This window comes from Peromyscus californicus, unplaced genomic scaffold (assembly GCF_007827085.1).
Source record: "Peromyscus californicus insignis strain IS unplaced genomic scaffold, ASM782708v3 Scaffold_7__1_contigs__length_154581171, whole genome shotgun sequence".
Lineage (NCBI taxonomy): Eukaryota > Metazoa > Chordata > Mammalia > Rodentia > Cricetidae > Peromyscus > Peromyscus californicus.
In genome coordinates this window covers 86,825,807-86,848,774 of record NW_026294595.1, presented here as the reverse complement: position 1 = coordinate 86,848,774, position 22,968 = coordinate 86,825,807, and the positions used below count along the sequence as shown (strand labels likewise).

The 22,968-nt window shown below is 43.6% G+C and overlaps 1 protein-coding gene across 1 annotated transcript in view; it reads left to right on the top strand.

Annotated features, from left to right (window-relative positions):
• Chrm5 (cholinergic receptor muscarinic 5) overlaps positions 1–13,016 on the top strand; it is a 65,621-nt gene extending 52,605 nt beyond the window's left edge. The window contains exon 2 of the mRNA XM_052725783.1: positions 7,498–13,016. Coding sequence (XP_052581743.1) covers positions 7,580–9,178 — 1,599 coding nt within the window. The 5' untranslated portion in view covers positions 7,498–7,579 and the 3' untranslated portion in view covers positions 9,179–13,016. The remainder of the gene's footprint in view (positions 1–7,497) is intronic.
• The last annotated feature ends 9,952 nt before the right edge of the window (positions 13,017–22,968 follow it).

The window sequence follows — 22,968 nt, the reverse complement described above, 5'->3', positions numbered from 1 at the left end:
AGGAGTCTGTGTGCCACACACCGAGAGTAGCTTAAGCATAGGAGACCTCAAAACCCGCCCCCACAGTGACCCACCTCCTCCAACAAGAGCACACCTACTCCAACAAAGCCACACCTTCTAATAGCACCACTCCCTATGGGGACCATTTTCTTTCAAACTACTGCAAGCATTATGCAGATTTTTACTCACTGGAAATTGGCAAATTTCTTCAAAGCAAGGCTTATACACAGGGGAGTGAGCAATCTGAGTTCTTTTGGCCTACTATAGCAAAATACCATGAACTGGGGAGCTCACAAACAAATCTCTTCCTCACAGTTCTGAAGCTGTCAAGCCCAAGAACAGGGTATGGGCCAATTTACTGTCTGATGAAGGTCCATGCGTCTGCTCACCACACTTCTTGTCTCCTCTCGTAGCAGAGGACAGTAATTTGTTGTGTGTCTTCCTCCCTCTCTCTCACTCTCGCTGTCTCTAAAATTCTGGTTTTATATTCTGATTTGTTGTTGTTGTTACTGTTTTCATTTTTCATCAATGAGAGCTGATATCAGTAAATTACAAATAAGCAAATACTTTGGATTCCTGCCTCCAGCTAACAAAAACACATAATGTAGCATTTTTATTAGATAAGACTTGATTTTTACATTTCAACAAGCATGCCATAGAACACCTGAACAAAACATCCTAACAAAAACCATTACTAGAGGAAGTATAATAAGTACCTTTTATTTACATAAATGCTTCAGTAAGAAATGGATAATTCCTTGCTTTTACTTATTTTTTTAAATATACATGAAATGCCTTCATAATATTCACAGCCTTTAGTCAAGTAAATATAGTTCTAGGAATTTCCCTTAAGAAAATGAGCAAGAATGTATATAAAGGTTTATCTTAAAATAGTCACTGTGGCCTTACATTTTTTAACTCAAAGTACTCTAAATATGCATTTTCCCCTTTTATTGAAAACAGATTTTTTTTTTCTTATATACTATATCCTCCCTCTATTCCACCCAGTTCCTCCCACCACCCCTCCCATCTGGATCTACCCCCTTTCTGTCTCATTAGAAAACAGGCATATAAGGGATAATAATATCAGAACAAAAATTAACATATCAGAATAGGAACAAAACAGACAAACAGAAAGAAAAGAGCCCAAGAAAAGGCACAAGAAATGGACACAGAGACCCACTCATTTGCACACTCAGGAATACCATAAAAACACTAATCTGGAAGCCATAATGCAAAGGACTTAATGGGCAAAAAAAAAAAAAAAGAAAAAAATTTAAAAATAAATATAAATAAAATAAAAATAAAAGATAAGATAATAATTTTAAAAAACATGACATCAGACAAAGAACTTCCAAAGATGCCATTGAGTCCATTTTCTGTTGGCCATCTATGGCTGGACATGGGGCTTGCACTTAAGACTAATTTGTTTCCCTTGGAGGAAACTAAACTTTCATTTGCAAGTGCCATCAATTGGAGATAGCTTCTGGGTTAGGAATGGGGGCATGTGTCCACTTCTCCTTTCAGCTCTCGGACCCCATCTGGTGCAGACTCGTGCATGCTGCCTCGGTCTCTGGGAGTTCATATGTCATCAATCCTGTTGATTTAGAGGTCTTGATTCCTTAGTGTCTTCATCTCCTCTGGCTCTTACACTCTTTCTGGACCTCTTCTGCCCCGAGGGGAGGAATTTGATGGCAACACTCCATTTATGGCTTAGTGTTTAAGGTCTCTCACTCCCAGCATATTATCTGGCCTTGGGTCTCTAAATGGGATACAGATTTAAACAGAGAATTCTCAAAAGAGGAAACTCAAATGGCCGAGAAACACTTCAAAGAAAGTTTAACATCCTTAGCCATCAGGGAAATGCAAGTCAAAAGTACTTTGAGGTTTCATCCTGCATCAGTCAGAATGACTAAGATCAGTAAAACGAATGACAGCTCATGCTGGCAAAGAGTTAGGGAAACATGCACCTATTGCTGGTGGGACTTCAAAATCATACAGCCACGAAAGGAATCAGAGTGGTGGTTCTGCCGGGCGGTGGTGGCGCATGCCTTTAATCCCAGCACTCGGGAGGCAGAGGCAGGCGGAACTCTGTGAGTTCGAGTCCAGCCTGGTCTACAGAGCGAGATCCAGGAACGGCGCAAAGCTACACAGAGAAACCCTGTCTCGAAAAACAAAAACAAAAACAGAGTGGTGGTTCCTTGAGAAGATAAGAATCAATCTCCTTAAAAATCCAGCTATATAACTCTTGGACATATACCCAAACGATGCTTCATCCCAACAGAGACACTTGCTCAACCATGTTCATTGCTGCCCTTTTTTTTTTATTTTGTTTTGTTTTTCAAGACAGGGTCTCTCTGTGTAGCCTTGGGTGCTTTGTAACTTACTCTATAATTCAGGCTGGCCTCAAATTCACAGAGATCTGCCTGCTTCTGCCTCCCGAGTGCTGGGATTAAAGATGTGCACAACCACTGCCTGAACATTGTCCTATGTACAATAGCCAGAAACTGGAAACAACCTACATGTCCCTCAACAGATGAATGGATAAATAAAATGTGTTATATTTACACAATGGAATATTACTAAGCCGTTAAAAAATGAAATCACGACAGGCGGTGGTGGCGCACGCCTTTAATCCCAGCACTCAGGAGGCAGAGGCAGGCGGATCTCTGTGAGTTCGAGGCCAGCCTGGGCTACCAAGTGAGTTCCAGGAAAGGTGCAAAGCTACACAGAGAAACCCTGTCTCGAAAAACCAAAAAAAAAAAAAAAAAAAAAAAAAATGAAATCACAAAATTCACAGAAATGGACAGAAATAGAAAAAAAGTCATCCTGCGTGAGGTAACCCAGACCCAGAAAGACAAATATGGTGTATATTTGCTTATATGTGTACATTGGCTGTTAAGTCAATGATAACGAAGCTACACTCCATAGAACCACAGAGGGTAGGTATAAAGTAAGGGATTGGAGCAGGGGAGGACAGATAGATCTACCTAGGAAAGGGAAGTAGAATAGATAGCTATGGACGGATTGGTGTGGGAGGGGCTAGAATGGGAGGATCAAGTAGGGAGGAGGAGAGGAGGAGGGGTGAGGAGGATGAGGAAGGAATGTGAAAAGAGACAGCTAAAATTAAGGGCCATTTGAATGGTAGTATGGAAAACTAATTCAGTAGAAACTTCCTAAAATATATACATATATGAAAGCAATCTAAATGGAGTTGCCAAATAATGGGGCAGACAGAACCCCAGCCAGACATCTTTTGTTACTAAATGAAGCTTCCAGTGTCTGGAATGGGTTGCACCTAATTGAATTGTTGGACAAAGGGGTTCCATGAAAACCCCCCAAACAACCTAAACTATTGCCAAGACAATAGGTTGCTCTCCACAAACTGATGACAAGGCCCTATTGCTGAGGACAATACCTCCACAACTCACTGAGCACGGAGGAGTCGAGCTGGTGTCTACATAGAGACCTCACCCCTGCACACTAGTGTCTTTGGTACAAGCAGGTACTCTGCATGCTACCAAAGGAAAAATGTAAATACCAACTCAACCACAACCTTTGATCTACAATGTGTCCTGCCTGCAAGATATGCTAGTGCAATGGTGCACAAAGCCTCTGGGGGTAATCAACCAAAATTTGATTTGACTTAAGGCCTATTCCACAAGATGGAACCTATAACTGACACTATTTTGATGACCGAGAACCAGAGACTACTATGGTAAAAACCAAATACTACTGTTCTGTTAAAATAACATAAAAATAAAATGACTCCTAATACCATTCTGTTATACCATAGATCAATGCTTTGTTCAGCCATCATTAGAGAAGCTGCCTGCTCACAGCCTTTACTTAAAAGAGTTATCTGTCATTTTTTTTTCTTTCGGTTTTTCGAGACAAGGTTTCTCTGTGTAGCTTTGCGCCTTTCCTGGAACTCACTTGGTAGCCCAGACTGGTCTCGAACTCACAGAGATCCTCCTGGCTCTGCCTCCCGAGTGCTGGGATTAAAGACGTGTGCCACCACCGCCCGGCTGTCAAATTTATATACACAGCTCAACCACATTTCTTTATTGGAAACATCAGTATTCCCATGTCACAGAGGATTGCTACAAGTTCTAAGCCAACCTAGTCTTCATAATGAGTTCCAGGACAACCAGGATCAGATTGAGACCTTGAGGTTTTTTTCTTTAAATGTGTACGGGCATTTGTCCTTCATGCATTGCCTGAAGGGGCCAGAAGAGGGCAACAGATCCCCTGGAACCGGAGTTACAGGTGGTTTTCAGCCACCATGCGGGTACTGGGAATCCAATCCAGATCCACACACACCTCTGGCTCTTAGACTCTTTCTACCCCTCCCAGTCCTATTTTTATAAAAGGAAATCAATTAATTATGTAGTCATTTTTTTTCCAAGCTGAGGACCAAACCCAGGGCCTTGTGCTTCCTAGGCAAGCCCTCTACCACTGAGCTAAATCCCCAACCTGTAGTCATTTTCAAAAGGTGGAGTAGTAACATAGTGTCACTTGTTGAGATGCAAACTCCTAAGCCTCCCGGCAGCCAGAAGTGTTAAGAGTGAGGCCCAGTGGTCTGTGAAAGTAAGCTTGCTGGTGACTGTGAGGCGTATTCGTGTCGGAAAATCACTGTCATCAGGACATATTGGAACTTTCATTTAAACCTCAGAGGAAGGCTTCAAAAGTCCTGCCCAAGACCACGGAGCTTACAGCTTCTCTACACTTGGAAAAGAAAATATTATTATAGTTCTTTCTTTTTCTTCCTTTCTTTCTTTAATTTAAATGGATCTCATTATGTAGCCTCAGCTGGCCTGGAGCTCCCTATATAGACCAGGCTAGCCTTAACCTTACTGAGAGCCTCCTGCCTCTGCATCCCAAGTGTTGGGATTAAAGTATTGTGTGTGATGATAAATATAAAGGAAGGCAAAGTGGGTACCTTTCGGCAGGCCCTGCCAAGGTATGACACTAAGCAAGCACTCCACGTGCACAGACTTAGTGCAAGAGGTTTACTGGGGGGCAGGGGGCAGCCGTGTTGGAGTTGGGACATGAGAGAGGCAGCCTTCCCTCGGGATACTCTTGTGGGGCCTCTGCTCTAGTCCTAAGGGATTTGACTCCCTCTTCCGGTCTTCAATTGGCGTTGCATACAGGCATGAACGTGGTCCACAGGCAAGCATGCAGACATAGTCAGTAGCACAGTTTCCTCCCACTTTTCTCCTCCTGGTCCCTCTTTCGCGTGTTTCACAGTGCCTTCCGACCACCACAGCCCCGAAAAGCTTGCCAAGATGCATTCTTATCTCCTTGGAACTAAACCCAGGCTCATGTGTCAGTCCTAATCTTACTAGATTTATCAGCTTTGCTTGACGCAGTGTGTCACTGCCTCCTTAAGACATCTTCTTCCTGTTGCCTACAGAAAAAGATACTTTCGTTAGGACTGCAAAGATAAATACATAGCCCGTGCTTTCATGTCGATTGGAAAGAGTTCGCTAACTGCCAAGGAATTCTTCTGGGCTTTCAGATTTTCCCATAAACCTAATTGCAGCAGTACTTCCAAGGCTTTTTAATGGCATGGCACACATAGAAAAATGATATATTCCCCAAAGTCTGGGAATACTACACAAGACAGACGGGAAAGGAATCCCCAACCCCACCCCAGGACTGGGAGACAAGCTTCACACAGGAATTCAGTGGCTCCTGTTTGGTCCTCAAGCATACACTGTCTCACCAGCTTTCCTGTCCTACAGCAACAGTGTGATCATTTAATATCCTCGGGAATAGACCTTTCTGTCCCAAGAATTTGGCCCGAAGAAGGCTCAGCTTTCTTCCTGGATGCTCTTGAAAGCTGAACAAGATTAAGTCTCTCAATACATGCACTCTTTGATGCTCGAAGGCATCTAGTATGCTGGCAAACAGTATTTTTAAAGCATTAGTTAAAAGCCTGCTGCAGATAATATTATCACTTCAGAGACAATGAGAAGCCGTCTCTTTTTTCCCCCTGACTTTTTAAAATTAATTAATTAATTCTTTTCCCCCAGCCCACTCACAGTTTCTCCTCCCTCCCTCCTCTCCTTCCAGTCCCCCTCTCCATCCTTCCCCACCCCCTCCACTCTGCGAAGCCATGGCTTAACTGAAATGAGCTTTTGAAATGAAACAGCACTTCCTCTCTGTGAATCAAAAGAAGTTAGGCCAGGTGATGGTGACGCACGCCTTTAATTCCAGCACTGGGGAGGCAGAACCAGGCGGATCTCGAGGTCAGCCAGGCGGAGTTCAAGGTCAGCCTGGTCTACAGAACGAGATCCACGACAGGCACCAAAACTACACAGAGAAACTCTGTCTCAAAACAACAACAACAACAACAACAACAACAACAAAAGGTTAGATGTGTGTTACTTAAAAAGAGCCATCTTTTTAAAAAAGACATGTCAAAACTTTGTTTCTTCACACATTCCTTCCATAGTTCTCCTTGACTTTTAACCCTTTGTGAGCAGGTGTGTTTTAAGCCTGCCGCCTCTGGGTGCTACCTCCAATGTTCATTTCAGGTTTCTATCCTCTGTATTGAAGTCTATCACACCCACACCCCACCTCTACCCTATCCCCCCAACCCTACCCCGAGTCCCACCCTTCATCCCTCCCCAACCATCCTTCTCCCCCACCTCCACCCTCCCCCTCTCCCAGTCTTTTAAGCAATTCTATCCTTTTCTTTCTCCTTCCTCTTCTCAACCCCTCTTTAAAAAACTGCCACAAGAGGGCAGCAGTTTCACACACATGCATGATACTCAGGCAGTGAGGCTCATTAAAATGCAAATAGCAATACACTAAAAAAATAAGAGGACACAAAGTTGGGTGGGTAGGGAAGAGGAATAGATCCAGGAGGGGTTGTGGGAGGGAGTGAATATGATCAAAACACATCATATGAAATTCTCAAAGAACTAATACATTTTTAAAAGAATGTATCATGCCCTGATAAAACTGTTACTGAAGGTCTAAAGATTTCTGTGGAAGAAGAATAATTTCAGTAGGAGGAGAGGAGTGAGAGAGGGCATTGGGGCATGAAGATGACCAAACATTTTTTACATGTATAAAAATGTCAGAAAATTTTTCATTGAAAAATATTAATTGAAAATTTTTATAACTAAAACCCAATACTTGTTCATTAGGCAGAAGAATTTTGCAATGATAAAAACATATACATCTATTACTATATTGTTATCCATTGCAATGATGTGTACACACACACACACACATATACATACATATATAGTTGTCCAAAATTTATTTTGCTTTTTACCTTATACTTAACTATTTCAACACTATCAGTAGTAACAATAGTTTGACAATAAATTAAGTCACTTTCTCAGAAAAAAAAAGGTTCAACAATCCAGCATCTTGCTCTGCATATAATTCATATTCTGTTAGCAATGATGAACCCCTAATGGAAAGGGAAATCATGCAGAAGTGTGATGAGTGGGGCTGACCTGTTGATATCTCTTCCAGGTACTGGCCGAGAAGAGAGGAGGCAGGACAGAGAGCAGCTCCAAACCTCGGACTAAATCCCAATGTAACTCCTTAAACCAGGATGGAGGGGGAATCTTACCACAATGAAAGCACAGTCAACGACACCCCAGTAGATCACCAGGCTTTGGAACGCCATGGGCTGTGGGAAGTCATCACTATTGCAGCTGTGACAGCTGTGGCCAGCCTGATGACCATTGTGGGCAATGTCTTGGTCATGATCTCCTTCAAAGTCAACAGTCAGCTCAAGACAGTTAACAACTATTACCTGCTCAGCTTGGCCTGTGCAGACCTCATCATTGGAATCTTCTCCATGAACCTCTACACGACCTACATCCTCATGGGACGCTGGGTTCTCGGGAGTCTGGCTTGTGACCTTTGGCTTGCGTTAGACTATGTCGCCAGCAACGCTTCGGTCATGAACCTTCTGGTGATTAGCTTTGACCGTTACTTTTCCATCACAAGACCACTGACATACCGGGCCAAGCGTACCCCAAAGAGGGCTGGCATCATGATTGGCTTGGCCTGGCTGATCTCCTTCATCCTCTGGGCACCAGCAATTCTTTGCTGGCAGTACTTGGTTGGGAAGCGGACAGTACCACCCGATGAGTGCCAGATCCAATTCCTCTCCGAGCCCACCATTACTTTCGGCACGGCCATCGCCGCCTTCTACATCCCTGTCTCTGTCATGACCATACTCTACTGCCGGATCTACCGGGAAACAGAGAAGCGAACCAAGGACCTGGCTGACCTCCAGGGTTCTGATTCTGTGGCAGAAGCCAAGAAGAGAAAGCCAGCTCACAGGACCCTGCTCAGATCTTTCTTTGGCTGCCCGAGACCCAGCCTGGCCCAGAGGGAAAGGAATCAGGCCTCCTGGTCATCTTCCCGCAGAAGAACCTCAACAACAGGAAAGCCAGACCAGGCCACTGGCCTAAGTGTTGACTGGGACAAGACTGAGCAAGTCACTACCTGTAGCAGCTACCCCTCCTCAGAGGATGAGGCCAAGCCCACCACTGACCCTGTCTTTCAAGTGGTCTACAAGAATCAGGCTAAGGAAAGCCCGAGGAAGGAATTCAGCACTGAAGAGACAAAGGAAACTTTTGTGACCGCTCAGACTGAAAACAATGACTATGACACTCCCAAATTCTTCCTGTCTCCGGCTGCTGCTCACAGACTCAAGAGTCAGAAGTGTGTTGCCTATAAGTTCCAATTGGTGGTAAAAGCTGATGGGACCCAGGAGACTAACAATGGCTGTCGCAAGGTGAAAATCATGCCCTGTACCTTCCCGGTATCCAAGGACCCTTCAACAAGAGGCCTGGATCCCAACCTCAGCCATCAAATGACCAAACGAAAGAGAATGGTCCTAGTCAAAGAGAGAAAAGCAGCCCAGACCTTGAGTGCCATTCTCCTGGCCTTCATCATCACATGGACCCCTTATAACATCATGGTCCTGGTTTCCACCTTCTGTGACAAGTGTGTCCCTGTCACCTTGTGGCACTTGGGTTACTGGTTGTGCTATGTCAACAGCACTATCAATCCCATCTGCTACGCTCTCTGCAACAGAACCTTCAGGAAGACCTTTAAGATGCTGCTCCTCTGCCGGTGGAAAAAGAAAAAGGTGGAAGAGAAATTGTATTGGCAAGGGAACAGCAAGCTACCCTGAAAAGTCAGTAACTTCCCTGGAAAGAATAATGGCCACAGTCCGGTTTGCTTGTTTTGAAGAACATCATCTGCCATTCCAAGTCCCCAAAGACTTGTCCAGGCTCAAGGTCTATTGTCAAAATGAAGAGTCACACACATAGCCACTGCTGCCATGTGAAGTGAGTCTTGTCTATTACCAAGGCCACCTGATGCCACTAGCGTTTGCTGGTGAAGCAGAAAGACAGACTCAGGGTCCTTCTCTGGAAATACACTTGAGTCATCCTCGGACAATGACTTTGGGAACTGATCCGTGAAGAACAGTTGGGACCAGACTGGAAATCTTCCCCTGGGGCATTCTGTCATAGAGCATTGTGCAATATGTATGTGTCTATATGAAACTGTCTTAGACCAGTGAAAATCAAGGAGAATGTAAGCCCCTGTCACCTCTGGATAAGAGTGGTATTCAACTGGCTTCTAAGAATATCACCCTTTGTAATTTAATCAGCAGTTATTTATGCAGCTATCATGTGCTTTGTACTGTGGCGTGTTTTTCTGTTCATATGCCGAATGATGTTCTTACTCTCCCTTTCCTAACTATGACAACTCCCATGCCTGGTGAAACCATGGTGATTCCCACAGACCATCAGTCTCTCAGAACCCCAAGTCAAGAAAAGTGCTGACGTTGCATGCTTGGTTTCCTAGAGGGCTTCTGTTCTGCTACTCATGATGATCAAGTTTCCAGACAGTTATTTTCGTGTTTTACCAACGAGGTAACTCTTTCTCTAAACAAATATTGTGTATCATTTTTGGTTCCCATTTGGTGTCATTTATGAAATATGCTGTGTTCCCAGCAGAAATTGATTGTATAACAGCCCTATCCAGTAAGTATTCTCTCCAGGATATTGAACGTTGGGTCTTTAATGTTGTTTTCAGGAGAATTGCTTTCTAATCTCCTCTCAGGACAAATCAGACACAAAACGTGGAAAACAAATATGATTCCCACCATGCTTTCAGTTTTCCTTAAGAGTCTTTGAAGTTCCCGATCTCCCTCATCCAGACCCAGACACGTGCAGATCACTGTCCTGTGTAGGGAAAGAAGTGCTCCTTGGGCAAAAAGAGGAGAATGTTCTTCCTTCCTTTCTTCCTTCTTTCCTTCCTCCCTCCCTTCTTTCCTTCCTCTCTCTCTTCCTTCCTTTCTTCTTTCCTTCCTCCCTCCCGCCCCCCCCCTCTCTCTTTCTTTCTTTCTTTCTTTCTTTCTTTCTTTCTTTCTTTCTTTCTTTCTTTCTTTCTTTCTTCCTTCCTTCCTTCCTTCCTTCCCCTCTCTCTCTCTCTCTCTCTCTCTCTCTCTCTCTCTCTCTCTCTCTCTCTCTCTCTCTCTCTCTCTTTCTTTCCTTCTTTCTTATAGGTCTTTCACATTTGAAAGAAATGACTTCCTTGCTCGATCTATCCCAATGGACCCGGAAGTGAGCTCAGAAATGCTCAGTTGAGGGTAGAGTGCAGCTGGTTATGCCCTTAAACATGAACACTTTGGCTAGGAGGAGCCCAGTGATACATGCACGAAGCACTGGATTCCACCCCAGCACCAAAGCAAACATTGTTTAAATGTAAGTTTCATCTTAAAAATTAAGAGTGAAAGCTGGGCAGCGCTGGCACATGCCTTTAATCCTGGCATTCGGGAGGCAGAGCCAGGCAGATCTCTGTGAGTTTGAGGCCAGTCTGGTCTACAGAGCGAGATCCAGGACAGGAACCAAAACTACACAGAGAAATCCTGTCTCAAAAAAAAACAAAAACCAACCAAACAAAAACAAAACAAAACAAAAAACTAAGTGTAAGGTATAGTGACATAAAAACAAAAAAGTATCAACATGCATTATGTACACTGGAATTATTTAAAAGCAGAGTTTAACTGAACTATTTAGCTGAAGTATTTTTTTTTTCCGAGACAGAGTTTCTCTGTGTAGTTTTGGTGCCTGTCCTGGATCTCACTTTGTAGACCAGGCTGGCCTCGTACTCACAGAGATTCTAACTGAAGTATTTTTATATAAACAAACTGGAAGTGGAGTGATACTCAGTAGAGAGTGCTTGCCCAGAATGCTCCAAGCCCTGGGTTTGAGCTTTAGAACCAGGAGGGGGGAAAAAACTGAACCTAAGATGCTTCTTTGATGATTCTAAAAATAAATACATGCACAAGAAATTAAAGGTGTGAAATAAGTTAAATTAATGAAAGATCCACAATAAAAGCTGTGCAGTGCTACATGGAGAGCTGGCAGGTGGAAAGTCCTGTCAGGAACTTTCTAGTCGAATTTGCTATCATTTGACGCTGTGTTAAATTCTCTACACTTCAGCTGGCTGTGGTGAAACATACCTGTAATCCCAGCACGTGGGCAATGGAGGCAGCTTTGTCTATAGCAAGATCCTGTTTCAAAAAGAAAAAAAAAATCTGGATTTCATTTCACTCAGTGGAAGCCAGCTCTCTTTTAACCTCATTTTCTAAGAGGATGGAAAGAAGAAGAAGGAGGAGGAGGAGGAGGAGGAGGAGGAGGAAGAATTGGCCTGGTTTCCTGGGAATTAGATGTGTACCTGAGTTCTCCCTCCAACACTGGAAGAACAGAGTTACATGCCAAGGAGCCTTTGGGATGGGGGACTCTTGGGCAGGACAAGGCTAATCCACCCAGGCCTCTATTCTAGCCCTGCAGAGACCTGATGTTGAGATGGAGCACGTTTGGTGTGCCATAGTTGTGGAGCCTTTGTGAAGGGCAGGTTGACACCTGCCAAGAATTTAGTAGAAAATACTAATTGGCTCACATCTCTGAGACAGAAGTTCCCAGGCCTACGTGATACCAGGAGGGTGTGACTTTATTAAAAAACCTGCTCTACCAGCTCTAGACGTACTTGGTTCTTTTCCTTTAAGGCCTTGGCTGCTGGCAGAATTGGAAATCTTTCTATGAAAATGTCATTTTAATCCTCTATTGGGTATTCATCACTCACAATAGAGGGATACCCCAGTGAAAGCAAAGGGACCCAGAACTGGAGTGGAGAGAGTATTGCTCCCTGGTCACACAGAATTAGCCTTCTCAATTTATCTTTTGTGAAACTGATCCTTATTGACTTTGAAAAGTAGCGGGGTTTACAGGGCTACTCATGCCCATTAACACAGATAAAGCATACCCCCAAACCGTTAGAGGAAACCAAAGTGTCCTAGAGTCAGGACCTTGAGCGGGGCCTTCAGAGTGCAAAGATTCTGTTGTAAGCTACAGGTACTGGCTAAGTGCGTGGAGCATGAGCTGACCTGATCCTAGTCTCCTGAGTTCTGTCTGTGAGAAACTACGTTCAGCTTTAACTGGTTATCTATAGGATGATATATGTTGCTAATAATGGTATTTGTTTCTCTTTTGGGCTGTGAATTTGGTGACACGTCCCGGTTTTCCGTTCATGTTTTGGTTAAACAAAGCACGTTGTCAACCTTCCTCCTTTACTCCTCTGGTGAGTGTCCTCTGAGGATGACGCTGCTGGTTCTTTGTGATTGTGAAATCTGTACCTAAACCCCTGGGTGGGGGCTTACAGCTGTCTACTATAAATATCTGAATCACAGCAAAGCATATTGTACTCATGTTGTTCTGGACATTAAAGAAATTTAACCACACAGTGATTCCATGAAAAGTGTTAAAACTGGAGAATGTTCTCTGGTTAGCATGATGGACCCAATCTGTATCAGGGTCTTGCTCAGCTCTGCATGGCCTTCCCTTTTAAGATAGGGTACACAATATGGAATACACACACGTCCCTGTTGCTACTTTCTGTGATTTGCCGTTCCAGCTACCAGTGATCAAATTAAGATTAAACAATGATGATAAAAAGTCTGTGGCTAAAATTCTTCCTTTCTCCTGTAGGACAAGGATGAGGGACAGACCTGGAAGCCCAGCTCTCCTCAGACAGAGGCCCTGTGCCAAAGGGAACAGCCTCACTTTCTCCCCTCTCATTTCATTACCATTTTGTGATTGTAATTTTCATCTCCTCCATGTCATCTCATCAGTAAAGTTCAAGATTACGCAAGCTCTTCACTAATTTAAGGAAGTCTAGACAGGGAGTAGATAAATGTGTCGGAAAGGAGCCAGAAGCACATTTTAAAAAGAGCAAATTCTTTTGAATTTTGAACTTATCTAAAAGCTGAAGAAATACTACAAACAACTCTTTACCCTTCATCTATTTTATAAACCCATTACAGTTTTGTCCTGTTAGCGTGCACCCTCTCAGTGTGCTGTGTGTGTTGGCACACGGATTTTTTTTTTCTCAGCTGTCTTAGAGCAGGCTGTCTCCATGTGTCTATTCACCTTGGAATGTCTCAGTGTGTGTTTCTCAAGAACAAGGTTACTTTACGTAACCTCTGCACAAATAACAGAAATCAAGAAAATTGACGCTGCTACAATGTTGCCCTCTGGTCTCTAGACTACTCAAGTTTCACAATATGTACAAATGCTGTCCGTTATATGCATTTCTTTTCCAGTTCAGGATCTAATCTAGGACCAAACAGAACACTCTGCCATAGCCTGCCACGGCCTGTTTAGAACCCTTCAATCTGGAGGAGGGTCTCAGCTTTTCTTCGTCTTTCATTGTGTGTGCATTTTCAGGCCTTCTGCAGGCTAAGCAAGCACTCTTCTGTTATCTGCAGCTTCAGTCCACGATGGTCTTGCACATTCTTTCCCCTTCTGTTGAGACAGGGTCTGGCTGTTTTGGTACTCATGATTCTCGTCTTAGCTTCCTGAGGGCTGGGACTTTAGGCATTAGCTGCTCCCCATCCCAATTGAATTTCTTTTTAATAAGTAAAATATTAATGTTTGTAAAAGTCAAAACTACAAACAGGTTTACTCAGAGAAGTGTCCCTCTGTCCTCTATTTCTTTTATCCTATTCCATTATTGTCTAGATAATAATCTCTGTTTTTTCCCCTTTGTTTTGTTAACAAAACAAACAACAAAGGCCAGGAGATGGCTCAGCAGATACAGTTGCTTGCCTCCAAACCTGAGTTTAATCCCTAGGACCCATGTGGAAGAAGGAGAGAACCAGTTCCTGCAAACTGTCCTCTGATGGCACACAAAGTAGATAAATGTAAAAAGCTTTTAAAAATTCTTATAGCCATTTTTCAGTGTTTGCATTCATTTTTAAAATCCTGCATATTTTGATGTTTTAAGAAAATATCACCGGGCGGTGGTGGTGCGTGCCTTTAATCCCAGCACTCAGGAGGCAGAGTCAGGTGGATCTCTGTGAGTTTGAGGCCAGCCTGGTCTACAAAGCGAGTTCCAGGAAAGGCACAAAGCTACACAGTGAAATCCTGTCTCAAAAAAACAAAAGAGACAGACAGAGAGAGAGAGAGAGAGAGAGAGAGAGAGAGAGAGAGAGAGAGAGAGGAAGAAAATATCTACCACTTTTCTCTTTCTGTGAAAAATAAAGTTCTGACTTTTCCATAGTAATTACTTCCCAAATACCCATCCCTAGGGCCCTCAATTTACAAGAGCTGTGTGGACATGAGTGTCTCTATGAAGCAATTCTTTGTTGGGTACTAGGTTCTAGAGTTCTCCATAAAGCTAAACATACGGGTTCTAGAGAAGAAGACACATATGTCCCCTCCTGTAGCAGCTACTATTACTGAAAGTTATGAAGACATCCATTAGAACAAGTTGAGTTATGTGTGTCGTGTCCTGTCCCACCCCCACCCCCACCAACCCAGGGCCTTGTACTTGTTAGGCAAGCGCTCTACCACTGAGCTAAATCCCCAAACCCATGAGTTACGTCTTTTTATATTTTGGTTTTTGGGTGTTTTGTTGTTGTTGTTTGTTTTTGTTTTTTCAAAACAGGGTTTCTCTGTGTTGCTCTACCTGCCCTGGAACTCACTCTGTAGACCAGGCTGACCTCGAATTCACAGAGATCCACCTGCCTCTGCCTCCTGAGTGCTGGGATTAAAGGCGTGTGCCACCACCGCCTGGTGATTAGTTAGGGTTTTTTATTGCTGTGAAGAGACACCATGATCATGGCAACTCTTATAAATAAAAACATTTAATTGAGGTGGCTTATAGTTTCAGAGGTTCAGGCCATTATCATCAGGATGGGGAGCATGTCAGCATGCAGGCAGATGTGGCACTGGAGCTGAGAGTCCTACATCTTGACTCGGAGGCAACAGGAAGTCGACTGACTGTCACACTGAGTGAAGCTTGAGACAAGAGATCTCAAAGCCCGCCCCCACAGTAACACACTTCTTCCAACAAGACTGCACCTATTCCAATAAGGCCACACCTCCTAATAGTGCCACTCCCTTTGGGGGGCATTTTCTTTCAAACCACCACAAGTTACTATAGAGACAGTAATTGAGCCAGGCGGTGGTGGTGGTGGTGGTGGTGGTGGTGGCGGCGGCAGCGGCGCACACATTTAATCCCAGCAATCAGGAGGCAGAGACAGGCAGATCTCTGTGAGTTCGAGGCCAGCCTGGGCTACAGAGTGAGTTCCAGGAAAGGCGAAAAGCAACACAGAGAAACCCTGTCTCAAAAAACAAAAACAAAAAACAAAACAAAACAAAAAACAAAAAGAAACAGTAATTGATAACAGACAAAAGACCAACTGATATGTTCATGTTAAACTCAGAGAGGCCACAGTCATTATTATTCTCCAAGCGACTGCACTCACCTCACTTTGTAATTCATGAGTTAATGTGTGGGGGGTAGGAATACAACCTTAAATTCATCAGTGCTCAAAAATTAGGCAAAGAAAGCCAAAGCAAAATGAACCTGGATTTTGCTCTTTGTGTCCGACAATCATCTATACTTATTTAATATCAGTATGCTTCATGACAATCTATCTGCCAAAAAATCCTAATGCCTTTTTTTTTTTTTTTTTTTGGTTTTTCGAGACAGGGTTTCTCTGTGTAGCTTTGCGCCTGTCCTGGAACTCACTTGGTAGCCCAGGCTGGCCTCGAACTCACAGAGATCCGCCTGGCTCTGCCTCCCGAGTGCTGGGATTAAAGGCGTGCGCCACCACCGCCCGGCCCCTAATGCCTTTTTTAAATGGATCCTAAACAAGTCTCAAACTACTAGATACCCACAAGGACGTTCTTATGTTCCTTCTAAGAACAGCTGTCCCAAGAGTGTCATTTTCCCAGTCCTTGACTGTGCTTTCAGGAGCATGATCATCTTGTATAAATGCATCTGCACTGACATCCTAATAGAAGGAAAAGGCATCTTTACCTCTAACACAGAATGATGCAAGTACATTCACTTATTCCAAATATCACAAGATGGGGATTGGTACTTATATTTAGCAGTCCTCATGTATCCAAAGATGGACAAAGTTACCTTTGGTCAAAATCCACAAAGCTATTGATGATGATATACTAACAATAGGCCAGATTCCCAACTCAGCAGTTCAGTAGATTGCTGTAGAAAACACCACATGCTGAAAGACAGCAGCGGGAAAGACAGATCAGACTTCCTCTGGTATTTTGAGTACAACTCTCCTCCCTGGAAACCCAGTCTTCTATGGATGGACAGTTCTTATATGGGACCTTTGACACCCAGGAGGTAGGGCCTGTTGGGGAGACTAAGAAAAGATGAATTCTTTACCTAAAACAAACAAACAAACAAACAAACAAAAAAACGATACTACGTGGCTGGAGAGATGTCTTAGCCATTAAGAGCACTAGCTACTCTTCCAGAGGATCCAGATTCAATTCCTAGCACCTACATGGTGGCTTACAACTATCTGTAAATCCAGTTCCAGGAGATCTAGTGCTCTCTTCTGGTCTCTTCAGGTGCTAGGCACACAAGCGGTGCACAAACATACATGCAGGCAAAACACCCATTGGAAAAAAACAACAAACAAAAACAACCTAGAGGACCAGGCAAGGTGCGCTTGGTGAAGTTCTGAGAACCTAAATTTAGATCCCCAGCATCCGTTTCAAAGGCAGTGTGCACTTATAACCCCAGAACTGGGGAGAGGAAAACAAGAGCATTCCCAGGACTCGTTGGCCAGCCAGTCTAGCCAAACTGGCAAGCTCCAAATTCGGTGAGAACCCGTCTCAAAAAACAAGGTGAGAGCGACTGAGAAAGAAGGTCTATATCAATCTCTGGCCTGAACATGCACATACACACACATACATGAACACACATACACAAAATTATATTGTTTTGTTTTATATTCACTATACTTTATAAGACAATGGTTAATATAGCAAGACGCATTGTCTTAGAAAACCAACAAATGAAAAATTACCAGGAATTCTGCCAGCTGGAGATGGCTGCGAAGTATCTTAGCATCTACCCTTGAAATCTCATTGTGTACAAAGACATACCTTAAAATTATTATCATATTTTAACTGTATAAAACAATGTTTATTGTGATATTTTTATAGAAGCATATAATATACTTTAACCGTACCCACTCCAGTAGCCTCTCTTGTCCCCCTCCTTTTAGTGCCTTTTCACCTGTCAAATAGTCCTTCTACCTTCACTATCTTTTTTTATTTTAATATTAGATTCTGTACATGAGAAAAGACATGAGCGTTTTGTTTTTCTGAGTCTGGCGTATTTTTGCTTAACACGATAATCCCTAGTTTGATCCATTCTCCCGCCTGCCACATGGTTTTGTTCGTCTCCATGGCTGATTAAACGCCATTGTGATTAGATAGCACATTTTCTTTATCCATTCATCCACTGATAGACACATCGACTGCTTCTAACACTTGGCTACATGCACAGTGCTGCAATAAACCTGGGGATGCAGGTATCTCTAGTGTGTGCGCTTTGACCCCTTCCGTTATGTGCATAGAAGGAGCTGACTCGTATCCTGGTTTTATTTGCTGTCTCTTGAGGAACATCCACACTGACTTGCACAATGCCTGAATTAATTTACACTCCCATTAGCTGTATATAAAGTTTGGTTTCCCCTGCACCCGCACCAGCGTCTACAAACATGTTTCATTTGAACTCACAGTGCTAGTAAGTACCATTTGGCCGTCCTTGAACAGAAAGCATCTGGCCACTTAGACTCTTCAAAGAAGAAATCATAAGGCTTCAAGTGACACAGAAAGCTCCCACTCCTAACTAAATATAGATCAGAAAGAGGCTGCACCTGTCAGTTTCTAGCTCTGTCATATGCAATAGTACAGCTTAGAGGATAAGAAGAACACTGTCCTGGAGAATTCAAATTTCTTTCACCATGCTTTTAGATCCAAGAGTATCATCCAGGCAACTTGATTATCCTATGTTCAACAAATAATTATCCATTTATACAATGAGCTTGGGAGTGCAGAAGGGAATGGATACTGTTGCCCACCCTTCAGGGATGCAGACAAACAGAAAGACAATGGAACAAGCAGCAGTACAAAGAAAATCATCACTCCAGCGGCGGCTGGGTGCTCTGCTCCTCCCCAAATACAAATATTTCCCTTCTCTAAGCCTCTTTTCTGCTGTTCTTAGGCACAGAAAGAAAACAATCAACAGAGTCCGGGCCTGTAGGCCAAGGCTGGAAGAAAGGGTGAGTGAGAGTGACGAGATGCATGTGGACTGCAACATTCACCAAGTTCTCATCCACAGCCTGACAAATACAACAAAGAACTAGCTCAGAGTGGCCTCGAACTCTCTGTTGTAGCTGAGGGTGACTTTGAACATCTGATGCTCCTGCCCCCTCCCCCACTGGTAGAATTACTTGTGCCCATCACTACACTCATTTTATGTGGTGCCAAGGATTGAACCCAGACAGTGTTTTGTGCTTGCCACACAAGCACTCTACCAACTGAGCTCCTTCCCCAACCCGAGAGCAGTCTTTCCTTTCCCCACATTTGGTTCCTAGTTCACATGCTACATGTCAAGACATGTTGAAAGACTGCTATTTTTTAAATACACCTGGCCTGTCTATTTGATAACCAGATTCTGTTGGGAGCACAAAGGCCCTTCTGCTCATAGATAGCACTAAGGAAACCAGGAATGTTAGATACATAAGGTAGTTTTTTCAAGGGAAAAGATGTATAATCTGTTTTCTGCCCAGAAGGCTGGGAATGGAGGTGGCTAATAGCCTAGGTAACCCCTGTGCTATCTATAGGTTCAGGCTAGATCTGGCTCCCCTAAGCAGGGCTTGATGTAGCTAATAGTCTAGATGACCTTTGCCTTATCTGTATGGCCAGGGGGTCCTCCAAGCTCCCACAACTAGGACCAGACATGGCTAATTTGTGCTATCTGTGTGACTGATAACACACCAGATCCTCCCCTACGTCTTCAAGAGAACACATGTAGCCTATCTCTAGAATCAATCTTCATGGACAAAGTGACATGTACTTTGAGACGAGTTTCGGTGTAATTATGGCTTCTGGTGTACATAGGATTGTTATGCTAGGAAACTTTTAAGTTGTACTGTACTTAAATATGTCTAAAATAAACTGCCTGGAGTCAGACTCTAGAAGTTTGTACCAACACCGGCTACTGAGTTGTGTTGAACCAGATTTCTTTCTTACCTCACGAGGATTGACACTTTGCTGGCCCTGGTGTCTGCAGAGACACCACACAACTCCTCACAGAAGTCAGGTAGCATTACAGAGATGAAGAGCTGTCTGCAGAATTCAGCCAACATACCCTCAAAAGCAAATGCATAGTCACATATGCCTTTATAGGTTGAAGCAATGAGAACAGAAAAGCATGTCAAGGCAGGAGCAGCTGTGCCAGGGTAGTAGGGCTAACCATCTACCAGGAACAAGGAACTTCTAGGAGGCCTTGCACAAGGGCAGGTATGTTCTTTCCCACCAGTTCCAAAGAGCATGCAGATAAAGAAAAGCTGTCTCGGGCTGGAGAGATGGCTCAGAGGTTAAGAACACTGATTGTTCTTCCAGAGGTCCTGAGTTCAATTCCCAGCACCCACATGGTGGCTCAAAACCATCTGTAATGAGATCTGGCTCCCTCTTCTGACCTGTATGGACACATGCAAACAGAACACTGTATACATAATAAGTAAATAAATCTTTAAAAAAAAAAAAAAGAAAGAAAGAAAAGCTGTCTCTATGCTACTGGCCCCTGCTGGACCTCATCAAAGATTTGAAGCTGGTCCTATAGCTATACCACCCCGAAAGCTCCTGACTTCTTTAGATCTCAGAAGCTACGGCAGGGTCTGGCCTGGTTGGCTTTGAGTCTGAGCCAGAGGTGGGCAAGGAGTAAGACAAGAAGGAAGGGGAGGCCTATCTTCTTCCAATTAACATTATCTTGCAGTTTTTCTTTTCTTTCTGGGCACTGGAGCCTGAGACTATGGCCTGGCACATGCTAGAGATGTGCTCTACCACTGAGCTTCAATCACTGTTTCAAACACAGGTTGGCCTGACCTCAGTCTGTGTTCAGTTCCACTTCTTCCTCAAGCATGCCAGAGCTTGATATACATGCTGACTCACTCACTCTCCCTCCCTCCAGTATTGGGGCTTGAATCCAGGACCTCTCACGTGCTAGTCAAGCATTCTACCACTGAACTACATCCCTGGCTTTTTTAAATGTTTCAAGACAGGCTCCCATTAAGATGTCCAATCTAGCCTTGCCCTCACTGTGATCCTCAGTGTAGCCTAGGAAGGCCTTGAACTTGTGATCAGCCTCCTTAGTAGCTGGATTACTGACCCACACTACCAGGTCCAACCCAGGGTTCTCCTTTATGATTTTGCTACAAAGACAAGGTACCCTCCAGAAGACAAAGTAATTTCAGGCTTGCAGTGCATCCAGGCAGCAATCCTTACAGTTAGCAGCCCCAGTTCTGGGAGCACTTTCTTTTAGCTATCCATGTTCAGTTCCTCCATAAGTCACCCCACTCCCTACTACACACACACACACACACACACACACACACACACACACACACACACACTCCTCAACTCAGGAATTAGCCACTCTCATCCCTTCTCACCTTCAATCTGCTTTATCGCTATAGTCTTTCAACCTTACCTGGCGTGGCACTTTTTCCTAAACTGTACTCTAGCTACCAAGGTAGGTCCCCACTTAATTAGGACTTAGCCTCTTCCTTAAGCATTCATAATGGCACGTTTGGAATCCCAGCATTTGGAAGCCTGAGGCAGGATTATCACATATTTGAGGCAGGCCTGGGCTACATAATGAGTTCCAGGTTAGAATGGGGTTCAAAATAGGACTGTCTCAAAAACAAAAAAGCAAAAGAGTTTGGAACCAACCCTTTTGTGTGTTTTCTGATGAATGTTAAGAAAGCAATACAGATTCCTTTATCCCAAGAGAGAAGGGAAACACTCTACTTGTCCAATACTGTGGCTTAAGAGCTTCTCTTTAATTAAAATAACCCATAAGGAAAAGTTGTAAAAACTTTTGTGACTTACTGAAGTCAATTTAGATCTCCAAACTAAAACACTGTGCTGTTGTCCTGCTTTAACACTCTAAAAAGAACTCTAAGACTGTAAAGGAGACCAATTCCCTATGACACTGAGGTTGGTTTTCCATCCTTGGGCCAGGAGGCGTTGCTTCTGGCTTGGCTGCTTTCACCTGGCCACTCTTTGTTAGGATCTGTCTCCCTCTGAGATAGGTGCTGGTGCTGTGGATATTGCTCTATATAAATAAAATACTGATTGGTGTAGCTAGAGTTTTCCTGCCTGGCCCACAGTCAGGACAAATCTCTCTAACCCGCCAGTCCCGCAGCCGCTCAGACCCAACCAAGTAAACACAGAGACTTATATTGGTTACAAACTGTATGGCCGTGGCAGGCTTCTTGCTAACTGTTCTTATATCTTAAACTAATCCATTTCTATAAATCTATACCTTGCCATGTGGCTCGTGGCTTACTGGCATCTTCACATGCTGCTTGTCATATTGGCGGCTGGCAGTGTCTCTCTGACTCAGCCTTCCACTTCCCAGAATTCTCTTCTCTGCTTGTCCCGCCTATACTTCCTGCCTGGCTGCTAGCCAATCAGTGTTTTATTTACTAACCAATCAGAGCAACATATTTGACATACAGAACATCCCACAGCAGATTGGCCAGTGGCCAGGCAGGAAGTATAGGCGGGACGAGGAGAGAGGAGAATTCTGGGAAGTGGAAGGCTGAGGGAGAGAGACCTGCCAGCCACCTCCATGACAAACAAGATGTAAAGATGCCAATAAGGCACGAGCCACGTGGCAAGGTATAGATTTATAGAAATGGGTTAATTTAAGATATAAGAACAGTTAGCAAGAGGTCTGCCATGGCCATACAGTTTATAAGTAATATAAGCATCTGAGTGATTATTTTATATGGGTTGTGGGACTGCGGGGCTTGGTGGGACCTGGAGAGAAGCTCTCCAGCAACATGCTGGGATATTATCCATCTCTGTATTCTACTACAGACCACAGCACACAGCTGATAGATAACTATGAAATGAACACAGGGATGAAACTAGAACTTAGTGGTAGGCTCTATACTGACCCACATGTCCACACTCTAAATAATAAAATGATAACTGCATCAGGAACATGCATGCCACTTCACAATCAGGGAATGTTCACTGTGAGTGCAGGTTTTGGGATTTTTACTTTTGAAAAAGTCTTACTCTGTAGCCCAGGCTGGCCTCAATCTCAAGGCCATCTTCCTGTATCAGCCATTTCAGTGCTAGGATTGATTCCAAGTGTAGCCACCACACCTGTCTTAGGGTGGAAATTTTGAAACCTATGGCCCCATATATAAAAAACACAGTGCATGTGCTCTTAAAGGACCAAGCACTTCTTTTTAAAAGCAGAGCTCAGATAAGGAAAGGATAAAACTGCCCAGAAAAAGGAAAGTTAAGTAGTAAAGAATGACAGAAGATAATTTTA